The sequence below is a fragment of the Acipenser ruthenus genome, chromosome 29 (assembly GCF_902713425.1).
Source record: "Acipenser ruthenus chromosome 29, fAciRut3.2 maternal haplotype, whole genome shotgun sequence".
NCBI lineage: Eukaryota > Metazoa > Chordata > Actinopteri > Acipenseriformes > Acipenseridae > Acipenser > Acipenser ruthenus.
The window spans coordinates 1,056,996-1,070,911 of NC_081217.1; the positions used below are offsets into that span (position 1 = coordinate 1,056,996).

Here is a 13,916-nt window from a genome sequence, read left to right on the forward strand (position 1 = left end):
GTTTAATACATTTCTTCATCCCCTCTTTGTAAATCAATATTTGAAATCTGTCAATTTCACAAGCAGATTCGTGCTGCTTGTTTCGTAGGGCTGTTCTGGAGTGAGTTCAGCAAACACGTTGGCCATGTGAACTACAGGAGGCCAGTGCAGCCTGCTTCTCTTACTGCTGTGCCACTGCAACTGGACATAAGTCTCTACACTGCACAGTCTGCTTCTCTTACTGCTGTGCCACTGCAACTGGACATAACAAGTCTCTACACTGCACAGTCCGCTTCTCTTACTGCTGTGCCACTGCAACTGGACATAACAAGTCTCTACACTGCACAGTCCGCTTCTCTTACTGCTGTGCCACTGCAACTGGACATAACAAGTCTCTACACTGCACAGTCTGCTTCTCTTACTGCTGTGCCACTGCAACTGGACATAACAAGTCTCTACACTGCACAGTCTGCTTCTCTTACTGCTGTGCCACTGCAACTGGACATAACAAGTCTCTACACTGCACAGTCCGCTTCTCTTACTGCTGTGCCACTGCAACTGGACATAACAAGTCTCTACACTGCACAGTCTGCTTCTCTTACTGCTGTGCCACTGCAACTGGACATAACAAGTCTCTACACTGCACAGTCTGCTTCTCTTACTGCTGTGCCACTGCAACTGGACATAACAAGTCTCTACACTGCACAGTCCACTTCTCTTACTGCTGTGCCACTGCAACTGGACATAACAAGTCTCTACACTGCACAGTCCGCTTCTCTTACTGCTGTGCCACTGCAACTGGACATAAGTCTCTACACTGCACAGTCTGCTTCTCTTACTGCTGTGCCACTGCAACTGGACATAAGTCTCTACACTGCACAGTCCGCTTCTCTTACTGCTGTGCCACTGCAACTGGACACAAGTTTCTAAACAGAGAGAACAACAAGAGGGAGCACAAGGAAGCGGACCATAGGTGCGTTTACAACAGAAGCTACATTATTATTATTATAATAAAGAAATGTTATTAAATGTACAGAATAGCCTGCCTGGTAATATAGTAAGATTCAAAACACTGAGAACATTTAAAAAGAAAAAAAGAAAAAATGTTGTGTTTTCAAATTAATATCCAATTGAGTCAGCACCCCGCCCCACAAACTTTTCTTGTGCTTTACAGGAACAGTGTCTTATTCAGGAACACCCACAGAAAATGAACGTGTCAGTCCGTTAGGATTGCTTTTGCATTTTATTGTGCACATCAGTTTATTTCTTTTTTTTAAATATTTACACAAAAAGTGTACAGAACCTTTAAGATACAGCAACCACAGCTCACACCAGTGGACAGATGAATTGAGATTACTGCGTTACCCGGCAGTAGCTGGAGCAGTCATCTTCCCAAAATAACGAATGCAAAACATTTCATATGGTTTCCTTTTTTCTTAAAAGACGTTACTGTTATTTGACAGTAAAACATATGTTCTTTAACCAAGGCGTGTGTCTGTTTGTCACGGGGATGTGTAGCAGCAACAGAGGGGAAAGGCCGTTGCCTTGAAAACACATGCAGACAAAACTACCTTCCACTACTGATTTCTACTTTGTTTGTTTGGAAAATTAAAAAAAAAAAAAAATGTTTGAACCCCAGCGCTTTTAACTGGAAATGTGCTCCGTCTGAGCTGGAGTAAGGGGAAGCAGCTTGGAGGGTGCAGGTTACTTAGGGGGCCTGTAGGCAATCTTTCTGCTCTTCAACACTGACCATCGGTGTCTCTTCAGATAGTACACCAGGGGCACGAGGATAGCGGAACCCATGATCAGCTGAAAAAGGAACAACACCATCTTTATGTTAAAAACAGCGGTAACACGACAAGATGCATGTGTGGCTTCTGCACCAGCACGCTTTCTGCTAAAGCACGACAGGCAGTCTAAATGCATGAACTGCTGAGCCCCGAACCCAGGTAAACACGGCCCTCAGGGGGAGTCACACCTATCTTGCTCTTGTTTTGCACAGAAGTACAAGATGATATTGCTCTTGATTTTTAGAGGCAAACCATTTACCTTCAGCCCCATGCGCTTGCGCTGGTCGTGTTCGGGCTCTGCAGCCCAGCGCAGGAAAGTACACACGTCTTTAGCTACTTGACTCATGGTAGCTGGGGTACCTGCGAGGGGAAACAATAAATAAATAAATTGAACCAATGCAGAACTGCAGTACAAAACATGACCACCTCTGCAAGTCAACCAGTATCACATTAATACTTCACTGATCAGTATCAAAACTGTAAACTCCTTCACTTAACTCATGCAGTATTTCTGTACAGCAATGAAAATAAATAAATACATGGATTTAACTGGCAGGAGTCTGTTCTGGGTAATATGGAACACAGTTTGTTAGGATGATGCGTCTAATGACAAGGGCGTTATGCTACCGGACAAAGCGTGGAGCCCATTCATTGCTTCAGGACGACTGGAGCTGATGAAGTATGTATAAAATCTATAAAGATCTACATTACATGCCAACCCTCCTAGTCATCTGCGTTAGGAAAAAACAAACAAACAAGAAAGGATTCACGAATGAAAACATTTCAAATGGGTGGAGTGGAGGACTTGGGCAGACCTGAAGGCTGTGAAGCCTCCCAGTTTAGTGTTTAACGGACTGGGTGTCTCACCATCATCATACTCCAAGACCTCGTTGTAAATGGGGGGCGCCATTCCGATGGCCTGTCCCGGGAAGTAGGGGTTGTAGTAGACGCCCTCCAGGAGAGACACTCCCGCTGGGGGGTCGCAGTACCCAGTCAGCAAGGAAAAGACATAATCCTCACCGCCGTGCCTGCAGGGGCAAAGAGGAGAGGGCATTTTAAACCAGAAATGAACACACAATTATTCCCCACCTGTACGTCTGTTTTAAATCTCCTGGTTTCCCAAGGAAGTGCCCAAACACTTTCCATCAAGACATTGTGTCAATTCCAGCAATACGGAGTCACCAAACCCAGTCACGAAACAGATACAGACTGAAGGACAGTGATGGGAATGCGACTCCCAGAGCATAGCAGTTTCACCCATTCCAGGTTTTACTCTGAGCTTGATTAAGCAGTGTAGAGGTAACAAGCTCAGGTGTGTCGTCTTAAACTCATAGTAAAACCAGGAATGGATCAAACTGCTATGCAATGGGAGTCTAACTTCCTGCTGAAGGATCTCAGATGTAAAAGTACATCAGCCAACATTGTCTACAAATACAGTCAAACACATACAGTGAGAGCAGTCTGACTGTATCAAGACATTTCGAGACCAAAATGTGCCCAATACCACCATGCACTCCATCTAGGATAATGGATATCCGACAGCTGTACATGAATCTGCCCCGAGGGGAAATACATCTCTAGTAAAAACAGTAAAAGTGACCTGGCATTGACGATGTAGCTGAGATCAGGAGGCAGAGCTCCATTGTTGGCTGCTCTGGCAGCCTCGGGGTTGGGGTACGGTTTGGGGAAATAATCAGAAAGCTTGCCAGGACGGGTGAACATCTCTCCATTGTCGTCGGGACCGTCCACGACTTCAACCTGCAAACCGAATCAGCAGCGTTCAAACAAACAGGTACAAACAGATCCCACAACACTGAAACAAAGACACGGGCTCTGGAACACCATCACATATACACAGATCTAGCAGTAGAGGTCTGGCTTTACGAGTTTAAGATAAACCGATCCGAGTTTATTTCATCTTCTAAAAATGACAATAGCAATTCGATTTGTTAAAATCGCCCTGCTTGCACTCCTCTTACAGAGTCAGCTGGCACTAAGCAGTGTCTAATTAAACAATAAAACACAACCATGTGGAATTACCAGGGATTAAAGACAGCTTTGATAATGGGTTAGTGGGTAACCTCAGGCCTATTACACCAAGGCAGTACGCAATGATTATCTTAAAAAGGTGTGCGTCTTGCACTCAGAGTGAAAAACTATGAAATAACACATTAAATGTATCCAATAAAAAAAAAAAAACACACACATCCAATGAATACTCAAGATTTTGGTTTGTGTGGAGTAGTGGTTAGGGCTCTGGACTCTTGACCGGAGGTATGTGGGTTCAATCCCCAGTGGGGGACACTGCTGCTGTACCCTTGAGCAAGATACTTTACCTAGATTGCTCCAGTAAAAACCCAACTGTAAAAATTGGTAATTGTATGCAAAAATAATGTGATATCTGTATAATGTGGTATCTTGTAACAATTGTAGGTCGCCCTGGATAAGGGCGTCTGCTAAGAAATAAATAATAATAATAATAATAATAATAATTTACGAAATTTCAAACAAATCTAAACAGAGTGCCACACAATGCTTTTTTGTCATGAAGCAGGTGCCAAAGATCACTTTTGTTTTTCAACCAGTTTTAAAAGCAGGTCTACTGAAAATCCATCTGAACAGCGTACCTCTTCAGCCAGAGCCTTCACCTCAGCCTCTGTGTGCGACACCCCAACCAGATTACGGAAGGCCAGGTACTCCATGCTGTGGCAGGCTGCACACACCTGTTTGTACACCTGATAACCACGGCGGACACTGCAGGGACATAAACAGCACCCATGTTATTCACTGAAAAGCACAGGCTTTGATCTCCTGCACTTAAAACGACGCTACAGTTTTCTATATCCAGACCCCATCGTATAACACCTGACAGATTAGGCACTGTTTTGCAGCAGCAGCAGATCAGCTAGCCACTGCAGTGAATTCCCAGCCATTCTGACGCAGGCTAGTCCTCTATCTACTACTCACTTCCCAGCACTCTGTACCATTAGACAGTATAGCAGTGGTTTTAAAAGTATGCAGAATGGGACACAGACCATGCTGGAAGTGTAAATGAATGTGCTGGAAACAGGCGTGTCCAGGAGTGAAAGGAGGAGTTTCCAGGTCCGCTCACCTAGCATGGTCGAGCGAGGACAGCATGCCGCCGTGGCTCCAGGGGTAGTTGGGAGGATGGAGCTCCAGCTCGGAGGCTTTGACAGAATGGTGAAGAGCAAGGGCCAAGCTAGCTCCCCCCGCGGCGAGCACGCCCAGCGTGGAGAGCGCCACCTTCCTCCCACGGGACAGGCTGGCGAAGGAAATGCTGGCCTGTGGAGAATCACAGGGAAGAAAAAAAAACAAGCAGCATCAGAACGGCTGTTCAGGAGTCAGCACAGCAGCAGCAGCCTGGAGGAGGGATCTGTGCAGCTATACTGTACAGTACACCCAGCGAACCTTCCTGCACATCAATGGGGAGAAAGCACCACCATGTTATTTCATCTGGTGATGAACAATGGTGAAGCGTCACTTCAGACAAACGACCACGTAACTCTCTCTGGTTTTGTCAGTTTCAGATATGTAAGATGTGGCCAGCATGTTGGTGGCTGGCCACATCTTACCTATCTGAAAGTGACAAAACCAGCCATAATTCTGCCATGAAATGTGCCATTTCAAACAAATACAAATTGAGAATTTCATCAAGTTCAATTAACAAAGACTATGGGTGAAAACCTGTCAAACAGTCGCTTTGATGTCCTTGTGGCATGAGGACCTGCATATAACTGACCTACCAACACCGTAACTGGAATAATACAAATATCACAACAACAGATTTTAAACGGCTTGATCCTGACAACCCCACAAATTCATATATTGTCATAGTGTCAATTTCATCAAGTTACCACACTTTGAAAATCACTAACTTCATACTCCCCCCAGCCAAGGATTTTATAAAAACAAACTTCAAACGCATAGAACTCTGAATGACAAATAATATCTCAATCTATTAAGCCGGACCACTTAGCCAATAGGTGCTTTTTTCATGTTTATAACAGAGCGGAAACGGTATCTCACTAGACACTACTAGATTAGTATATAGGACGGGCCAGTCTGCCTCCTAACCCCACATCACAACTGCGATAACTCATGCTACACATTTGTCCTCAGAAATCTCACAGTATTTATTAGTATTATTACCAGCCCGATTATATTGTCTCGAGTGTTTTTTTTTAACATGACAGCGTGGACAGTACAGCACAACACTGTCAGAGAAGTTGCATTGCGCTTAACGTAAGCCTTTTAAAATGCATCTCATACATAACACAACAGACACAGTCCAATTAAGCAAACCACTAATGAGGTGCACGACACGAAGCACCTACTAAGAAATAAATAATAATAATACTAGTACTGACTTCAGATAACCCGTCGGAAAGTCATTCACTGGAAGCACACGAATGACCTTGCCGGTACTCTACCCCGTTATTTATTTCAATGAACCTCTGTTACTCCTCGTCAGTTTCGATAGTTAGCCGCGCAGATGAGCCGCGCTTTCTCCCCGTGTGAGAGAGCCCCTTACCCGGGAAGTGTGGCTGGTTTTCGGGGTACCGAGGAGGCTCCTCCCGCACCCTGACAACAGCACCGCTCGCAGAGCCGCCATCTTCAACTGTGCTTAAACCCGTCCCCGTCCTCTCTATCAGCCGGGTCACACTCAACGCTTACACGACGCTTTACTGGGGGTATTTTTACATCAGCTGATACCTCCTGAGTTTAATTTCATGTACTCGCACATATATTTTTACAAGTGTTAACATTTTAAATAATGTTCTGTATTATTTAATGCAGGAATGGGGTAAACCATCCCAAAGGTCAAGTGCGTTTAAAGTCGCGGGTAAACTGTGTGTCGCACCCTGCTGGTAGGAGGACTTGATTTTCCGAAAGAAAGAAAGAAGGAAAGATAGAAGGAAAGAAGGAAAGAAGGAAAGAAGGAAAGAAAGAAAGAAAGAAAGAAGGAAAGAAAGAAAGAAGGAAAGAAGGAAAGAAGGAAAGAAAGAAGGAAAGAAAGAAAGAAAGAAGGAAAGAAAGAAAGAAGGAAAGAAGGAAAGAAGGAAGGAAAGAAAGAAAGAAAGAAGGAAGGAAAGAAGGAAAGAAAGAAAGAAGGAAAGAAGGAAAGAAGGAAAGAAAGAAGGAAAGAAGGAAAGAAGGAAAGAAAGAAGGAAAGAAAGAAAGAAAGAAGGAAAGAAGGAAAGAAGGAAAGAAAGAAGGAAAGAAAGAAAGAAAGAAGGAAAGAAAGAAAGAACGAAAGAATGAAAGAAGGAAAGAAAGAAGGAAAGAAAGGGATGTTGTTTTATTGTATTAATATCTATAACAAAAACATTGTCAATGTAAAAAAAAAATATGAATATATGTGATTAAAAAATAGCTTATAAACTGGTAATTGGCTACATTATTTATTTTTAGCAAACAGAGATGCATAGACGATATTTTTTTTAAGGAGGACCAGATTTGCCAGATAAAATGCGCAAAATAATTTTGAAATAAATTCTGTAATGCATGTATATATATATATATATATATATATATATATATATATATATATATATATATATATATTATAGAGTTATCCTGAGCGCGGCGCTGGTCACATGACACGGTCTTTACCCGGTATGAAAATCTATCCAATCCGCAGCGCTGCCGGTGAAGGTGACGGGGCAGGATATCCGCTTTGACTCTGTCCTTGACGCTGCTGAAGAGGAGACAGGAGCATCAGAGCTGCTTGAAAATGGTGTCCTACTGGAGGCAGGCTGGTCTCAGGTAAACGGAGCTGCGCGTTATGTGTATTTTAGTTCAGGAAGGGGTTTGAAATCTATGTCCCTGTCTCCCCGCATGTTTTCGACTCCTGGGTTCAGCTTGCTGAGCTCTTGCCCTGTTGAATTGAAGCGAGTGAGCGGCATTGACGCTCTTAATGTCCAACTTGCTAATTCAGTCCTAGTGGTACTTTTTGTCCGGGGCTGTGTGCTTGAGTGGAAAGTGTACACGTTGAAACGGGCTTAGTCCTGCGTTTCACAGCTGTGACTTGCTTCACCTTGAGCGTGGAGCTGAAGGCTGGCCTGTACTACGCAAACAGCAGGCTTGTCAAGTTTATCCAAAACATGGCTATTAGTAATATTAATAATCCTGCAGTAAACCACTCTCTTCGACTGTAAAATAAGCGCAGTAGGCTTTGTTAGCCAGTACTGTGTCATTGCTGTATATCTGTGGTTAGGGTTTCCCTCACCGTGTAAGAGGAGTGTGATATTTGCATGTTTTATTCAAAAGCACCTATTGTATGCAGTGTTATAATTGAAATGCTGTGTACAATGTGTCATCCGTGTTCAGATATGAAGAGAATTGTCTGGTCAGTAATCGGCTTGTCCGTCCTCCTAATCGCTGAACTCGTTTGCTTTATCTCCGGGTTAAAGTCGTATTTTATTTTACACGGATCAAGTCTATTTCGTATTATTAATCTCCCCCCCCCCCCCCCCAGCTATATCCGCTACTCTGCGATCTGTGCCCAGGTCGTGCGGTCCGCACTGAAGCCACAGTACAAAGCGGCTGCAGAGAAGGCAGCTGGATTCAGTGTGAAAGTCCTTCCGCCAAAGGCAGCAGCATGTAAGTATTGAGAATTAGAAGCTGTGTTATGTTTTATTTATATCCTGTATTGAAGAGCTATCTACAGATGACTTTGCCCCCTTTTATTTTGAGTTCAGGATATTTCTGTTTGGAACAAACGAATGCCATGTAAAATAGTAAATCCTGCCTTGTGCTTGAATTGCTCACAAATTGGTGTGTTTCTACAATTGCTATAACGTCTCTGGCTTTTCCATTGACACTAAGCCACTGCTTCTGCACAGCCACCCCACTGCTCCTAGCTATGGCGTGGTCTCCAGCAGTCCTGTCAGTGTGCTGAGTTTGTGTTTGCATCGCTGCAGGCTGGTGTAGGGGGTTCATTAGAATGTTTTTGGTGTAATAAGATCGTATGGTCTACCAAAATGAAGCCCACTAGTTCCTTAATATCTATTGAGACCCTGAGAGTAGGAGAAACAGATGTGACAATTTCATGTCGCAGTGATCAGGTTTTATTAACATGCAGGTAACATTATACAGAGAGCCAATTGCCCTCGTATCTGCAAGAGATGCAACATTTCCTATAGCCTGCCAATTCCTTCAGCGGGTAGAATGTCATTTTTGTGAAATTGTTTGAGAATGCTTGAAAGCGAGGGACGTTTGCTCTTGCGTCGTTACTGCAGTGGCAGTAATCGCTCTACAGGGGGCAGCGTTTGATCCGATTCAATTCGCAGCAGACACATGATGGACGTGCTTTTCTAATTGAAACGTTGTCTGTGGTTTTAAACCAGGAGAAGTCTAACCTTGTTCATTCTTATCTTCTAGGATCTGGCTTGCTTTGGAGTGTTGGACAGTGGTTCTCGGTTGTGAAGTCCGGTTTGGCTGTTCAGATTCCCCTTGTGTTAAATGCGCTATACAAGACCAGATTCCAATTAATTCGACAAGCAAAGCCCTGTAGTTCAGTAACTTAATAAAAGGCCGCTGCTCAAGCAGTTTTATATGTATTTTTTGTGCTTGTTTTTTTTTACTTCGTTTCAGTGCTTCATGCAGCTGCTAGATGTTTTACTGTAAATCTCTGCTTTGCATGTAGTGAAAGTATATCCCTATGGGAACCAGTGCTGCCCAGTGTGGTGAAACTCATTGATCCTATCAGAGTCTAGTGGTATGAAGCGACACCCAGTCTGTCCCAAGGCCATCCTTACCTTGTTACATGTGGAGTTCAGAGATGCTCTCCCCCATGATGAGGATGCTTGCTCAGGATGATGTTTAGTGGAAGTTATGGGCTTATATGGAGGTGACTGCCTGCATGTTTAAATTGGCGTTTTTTATATTTTGCATATAGTGGACTTGGCAAGTTAATTCACTATTACATCATTGAATGAAAGCAGTGTTAGTTGATCTGGGAGGTCATTTATTGGCGAACACTGATCGAAAATTATTAAAGAATGTTTTACAAAAACATGAACACCTTCAGAAAAGCAGTATAATGTAACTTCTACATAGTAACTCATTTCTAACATAACCTCTTATCACATGCATACAAACCTGTATCACATGCATACAAACCTGTATCGCATGTATATACCTGTATACAAAGAGATTACTTTTGAGTACTTTCTTTGAAATATTTATTTTTTTTCTTTTGTGAGTGTTGGTGGTAAGAAGACTAAACAAGTAAATGTTATTTCCAGGTTACAGTAACTTTCCAAAGTCTTATTCTTATGATCGTTCTTTTGTTCCCTTGTCTTTAATGCCGAGTACTGTTACAAACAGAGGAATACTTCAGAAAAACATTTAAGTGACAAATGCAAACCTGGAGTCATGTGTTCAGTATGCAGAAAGGATATATCTGAACCTTATTGCCAATGCTTAGTTTGTTTGCCTTGTTGAACCTGTGACATCATTTAAATAGGTGGCAGAAGATGAGCCTTTTACATTTTCTAGGAAAGCAAACAGGTGAGCTGTAGGGGGTCATGTAATGTGTACAGCTGTGCTGTGCACACAGTTCTGCAAAAAACAATACGCCATCCTCCTCCTCCAGCTTCATTTTACACACACCCACGTACCACTTATAGTTTAAACCCCCACAAAGAAAAAGAAATAAAACAATACAAACTTTGAAAACCACTAAGAACTAGAAAAGCAATGTTGAAAGGATTTCTGTCGGTGGCAAATTAGCAAATCAACAGAGAGCTGCAAGGATTTCCACCTGGTAAGCAGAAGTGTAAAACACATCATTACATGAATGAAAATGAGCTGAAACACGCCTGCAGGAGCATGTAAGCTGCACTAGCAGTGTCTGCTGTAGCTGTGTTCTTAATTAACATATTCTACTGTTACGTGCTACCACCGAGTCGTTCAGCTTCAAGCAAAAGACTGGACACAGCGTTCTAGAATAGAAATGGCTTTGTCAAGGCAGCTTGCTTGGAAATAAGACAGCTGGTACGTACAAAACACCTCCTGGCTCTGCATAACAGCCCTGAATATACTCTCCCAAAATAACTACAGCTTGCTGTACGGACAATGGGCTACATGTACAAAGTTTATTGCCCCAATGTAAAGGGGAATAAAAAAAAATTACAAAAAGCTTTCCAATAAAAAGTCTCATGCTGTATGTCGTTAGAAGCCCTCTAAAAAAAAAACAACGCTGTCTATTACTGCTTTTCAAACATGAATAGCTTTTTATTCTGCTGGAACAAAAGCTTCATAACTCAATGTGCAGAGAGGTAAAGAGAGTGCCTTATATAAAATAATAATAATAATAATGTTAGAACCACCTTCTGCCTTTGTCCACCCATCCCTTCTCTAAACCATCGTTCATGCTGTATTTCTATTGGGTCTCTGCCTCTCCCGCGTCCTCTTCCTCCACCTCCTCCTCCTCCTCCTCGATATCTGCCGTGGCGTCCTGATACTGCTGGTACTCGGACACCAGGTCGTTGGTGTTGCACTCAGCCTCAGAGAACTCCATCTCATCCATGCCCTCTCCCGTGTACCAGTGCAGGAAGGCCTTCCTCCGGAACATGGCTGAGAACTGCTCCGAGATCCTGCGGAACACCTCCTGGATGGCCGTGCTGTTGCCGATGAAGGTGGACGCCATCTTGAGGCCGCGGGGCGGGATGTCGCACACGACCACCTTGACGTTGTGTGGGATCCACTCCACGAAGGAGCTGCTGTTCTTCTGCTGGATGGCCAGCATCTGCTCGTCTACCTCCTTGGTGGACATGGGGCCGCGGAAGACCGCCGCCACGGTCAGGTAGCGTCCGTGGCGCGGGTCGCAGGCCGTCATCATGTTCCGGGGGTCGAACATCTGCTGGGTGAGCTCGGGCACCGTGAGGGAGCGGTACTGCTGGCTCCCGCGCGCCGTCAGGGGTGCGAACCCTGGCATGAAGAAGTGCAGCCTGGGGAAGGGCACCATGTTGACCGCCAGCTTGCGGAGGTCAGCGTTGAGCTGGCCCGGGAAGCGCAGGGAGGTGGTGACGCCGCTCATCGTCATGGAGACCAGGTGGTTGAGGTCCCCGTAGGTGGGCGTGGCGAGCTTGAGCGTGCGGAAGCAGATGTCGTAGAGCGCCTCGTTGTCGATGCAGAAGGTCTCGTCCACGCTCTCGATCAGCTGGTGGATGGACAGGACGGCGTTGTAGGGCTCCACAACCGTGTCGGACACTTTGGGGGACGGCATCACGCTGAAGGTGTTCATGATCCGGTCCGGGTACTCCTCGCGGATCTTGTTGATGACCAGGGTGCCCATGCCTGAGCCGGTACCGCCGCCCAGGGAGTGGACGAACTGGAAGCCCTGCAGACAGTCGCAGCTCTCAGACTCGTTCCGCACGACGTCCATCACGTTCTCCACCAGCTCCGCCCCTTCAGTGTAGTGACCCTTAGCCCAGTTGTTACCGGCTCCAGAGTTACCTGCAGGCGTGCAGAACAACCATTAAAAAATAAAAGGGATCTCTCAGTCCGACCTGCCCGTGACGGTTTGATCTCTTCCCCGGCTTCGTGAGATCCTGGCTCAGGAACGGCACAGTGCACAAGCTGCTTGGATTGCGCAGCAGTGTAGCGAGCGAGCAGGGCAGTACTTACCGTGGATGAAGTTGTCCGGTTTGAAGAGCTGTCCTATTCTGCTGCTCCGAATGCTGTCCATGGTCCCTGGTTCCAGATCCACCAGGACAGCACGGGGAACATACTTCCCAGCTGATAGGGGCGGGGACAAAGGACAAAAACAACCGATCACACGTGCAGAGGAAATCCAGAAACTGAAGAAAACAGTGTGAACAATACACCGAAGAGCTGACCAAGCACTCTGATACCTTTCCTAACACATCTGAAATGCAATCATTCACCAAGATAAAAGAGAATTTGAAAGCAAGTCTGCCGTGTGTTTTTGTAATTGTGTGCCGCGGCCGCCCTTACCGTGTGCTTCGGTGAAGTAGACGTTGAGCCTCTCCAGCTGTAAGTGACTGTCTCCTTCATACCCTCCCGAGGTGTTGATGCCATGCTCATCGCTGATCACCTCCCAGAACTAAGGAACGCAGTTTTATGTATGACAAGATGAAGATACAAGAACTCAAGATCAATGTAACAGTGTTGTGCAGTGCTGTAGCCAGACGCCGTGGCTCAGAGCAGTGTCATATAAATGAAATGCTGTCAGCAGTATCCCCATAGTAAATGACAGGCTATGTCTCGCTGGTTAGCTGTGAATCCCTATCTTGCCCCTCGCACTCACTGCTCAGCCCCGGGTCCTCTTTATCTGTCTGCTCCCGACAGAGAGCCTGCTTGCGACACACCCACCCCCCCCCACCCCACACACTGCAGGCTCTGACTCCATTCAAAAACACATACAAGTGCTGCTTTAGCTTATTTATTTTAACTTCCTCGTTTCCGTCAGCCTTTACGCTTTACGTGCAATTCAGTTTTACTTTTATAATACTCAAGTTAGTGTTTCTAACCTCCATGTACAAGCTTGTGGGGGTGTGTTTGAGTTTGGGTGATATATGGCTTGATCAGAAAGCACGACAGCACAGCCGAAAATCCATTTAAATTGAACAGAATTTCAACAGGGTAGAAAATAGATTCAGCAATATTGTTTTGTGCCTGTTTAACCACTCACAGCACCCCTGTCCTGTATGCATGTTTTTTAATACAGCAATTGACTAGAATGTTATACATTATAAAGAATCCTACAGGAAGCCCTTTGGAACTTGACATAATATCTGGACTATTGATCACTTCTATAACAGAAATAACGAGCAGATGAACACGGCCCTACCTTTGATCCGATCTGATTCCCACACTGGCCGATCTGCAGGTGAACGATCTCGCGCATCTTGGAGTTTGGACAGAACGTTTCCTGACGCAGAACTCAGGCAGTGTAACTCAGCTCAAGCCCTTAACACTTGAGTGACCAGAAAGGGCTTTTATACTGCATGGAGGGTGTGGCTCAGCTTGCAGGAACGCTTTGCATTCGGCTGGTTTCTCTCTTTCTCTAACCACACGCTGTATTGAAAGAGCGTTGAATTGCTGTGCCTGTGGAAAGCAATGCGTTCTTGGAGCTGCGCCGTCCATGTTCAACAG

The 13,916-nt window shown here is 44.9% G+C and overlaps 3 protein-coding genes across 3 annotated transcripts; 1 reads left to right on the forward strand and 2 right to left on the reverse strand.

The window, feature by feature from the left end:
- Window positions 1-1,203: 1,203 nt before the first annotated feature.
- On the reverse strand, window positions 1,204-6,477 carry LOC117964473 (cytochrome c1, heme protein, mitochondrial-like). Its single transcript, XM_034908023.2, has 7 exons — window positions 6,322-6,477; window positions 4,882-5,072; window positions 4,397-4,523; window positions 3,370-3,527; window positions 2,637-2,797; window positions 2,029-2,129; window positions 1,204-1,788 (listed from the first exon to the last, which is right to left on the reverse strand). Exons 1-7 carry the CDS (start codon window positions 6,400-6,402, stop codon window positions 1,684-1,686), a joined length of 924 nt encoding a protein of 307 aa, XP_034763914.2. The 5' UTR covers window positions 6,403-6,477; the 3' UTR covers window positions 1,204-1,683.
- Window positions 6,478-7,401: 924 nt separating this feature from the next.
- Window positions 7,402-9,352, forward strand: LOC117431570 (ATP synthase subunit epsilon-like protein, mitochondrial). The gene is made up of 3 exons (XM_034052640.3): window positions 7,402-7,556; window positions 8,269-8,393; window positions 9,174-9,352. Coding segments are annotated over exons 1-3 (159 nt in total). The 5' UTR covers window positions 7,402-7,524; the 3' UTR covers window positions 9,176-9,352.
- A 623-nt stretch (window positions 9,353-9,975) lies between these two features.
- Window positions 9,976-13,848, reverse strand: LOC117431565 (tubulin beta-6 chain). Its single transcript, XM_034052627.3, has 4 exons — window positions 13,612-13,848; window positions 12,756-12,864; window positions 12,426-12,536; window positions 9,976-12,254 (listed from the first exon to the last, which is right to left on the reverse strand). The coding sequence occupies exons 1-4, from the start codon at window positions 13,666-13,668 to the stop codon at window positions 11,179-11,181; spliced, it is 1,353 nt and encodes a 450-aa protein (XP_033908518.3). The 5' UTR covers window positions 13,669-13,848; the 3' UTR covers window positions 9,976-11,178.
- Between the last annotated feature and the right edge of the window lie 68 nt (window positions 13,849-13,916).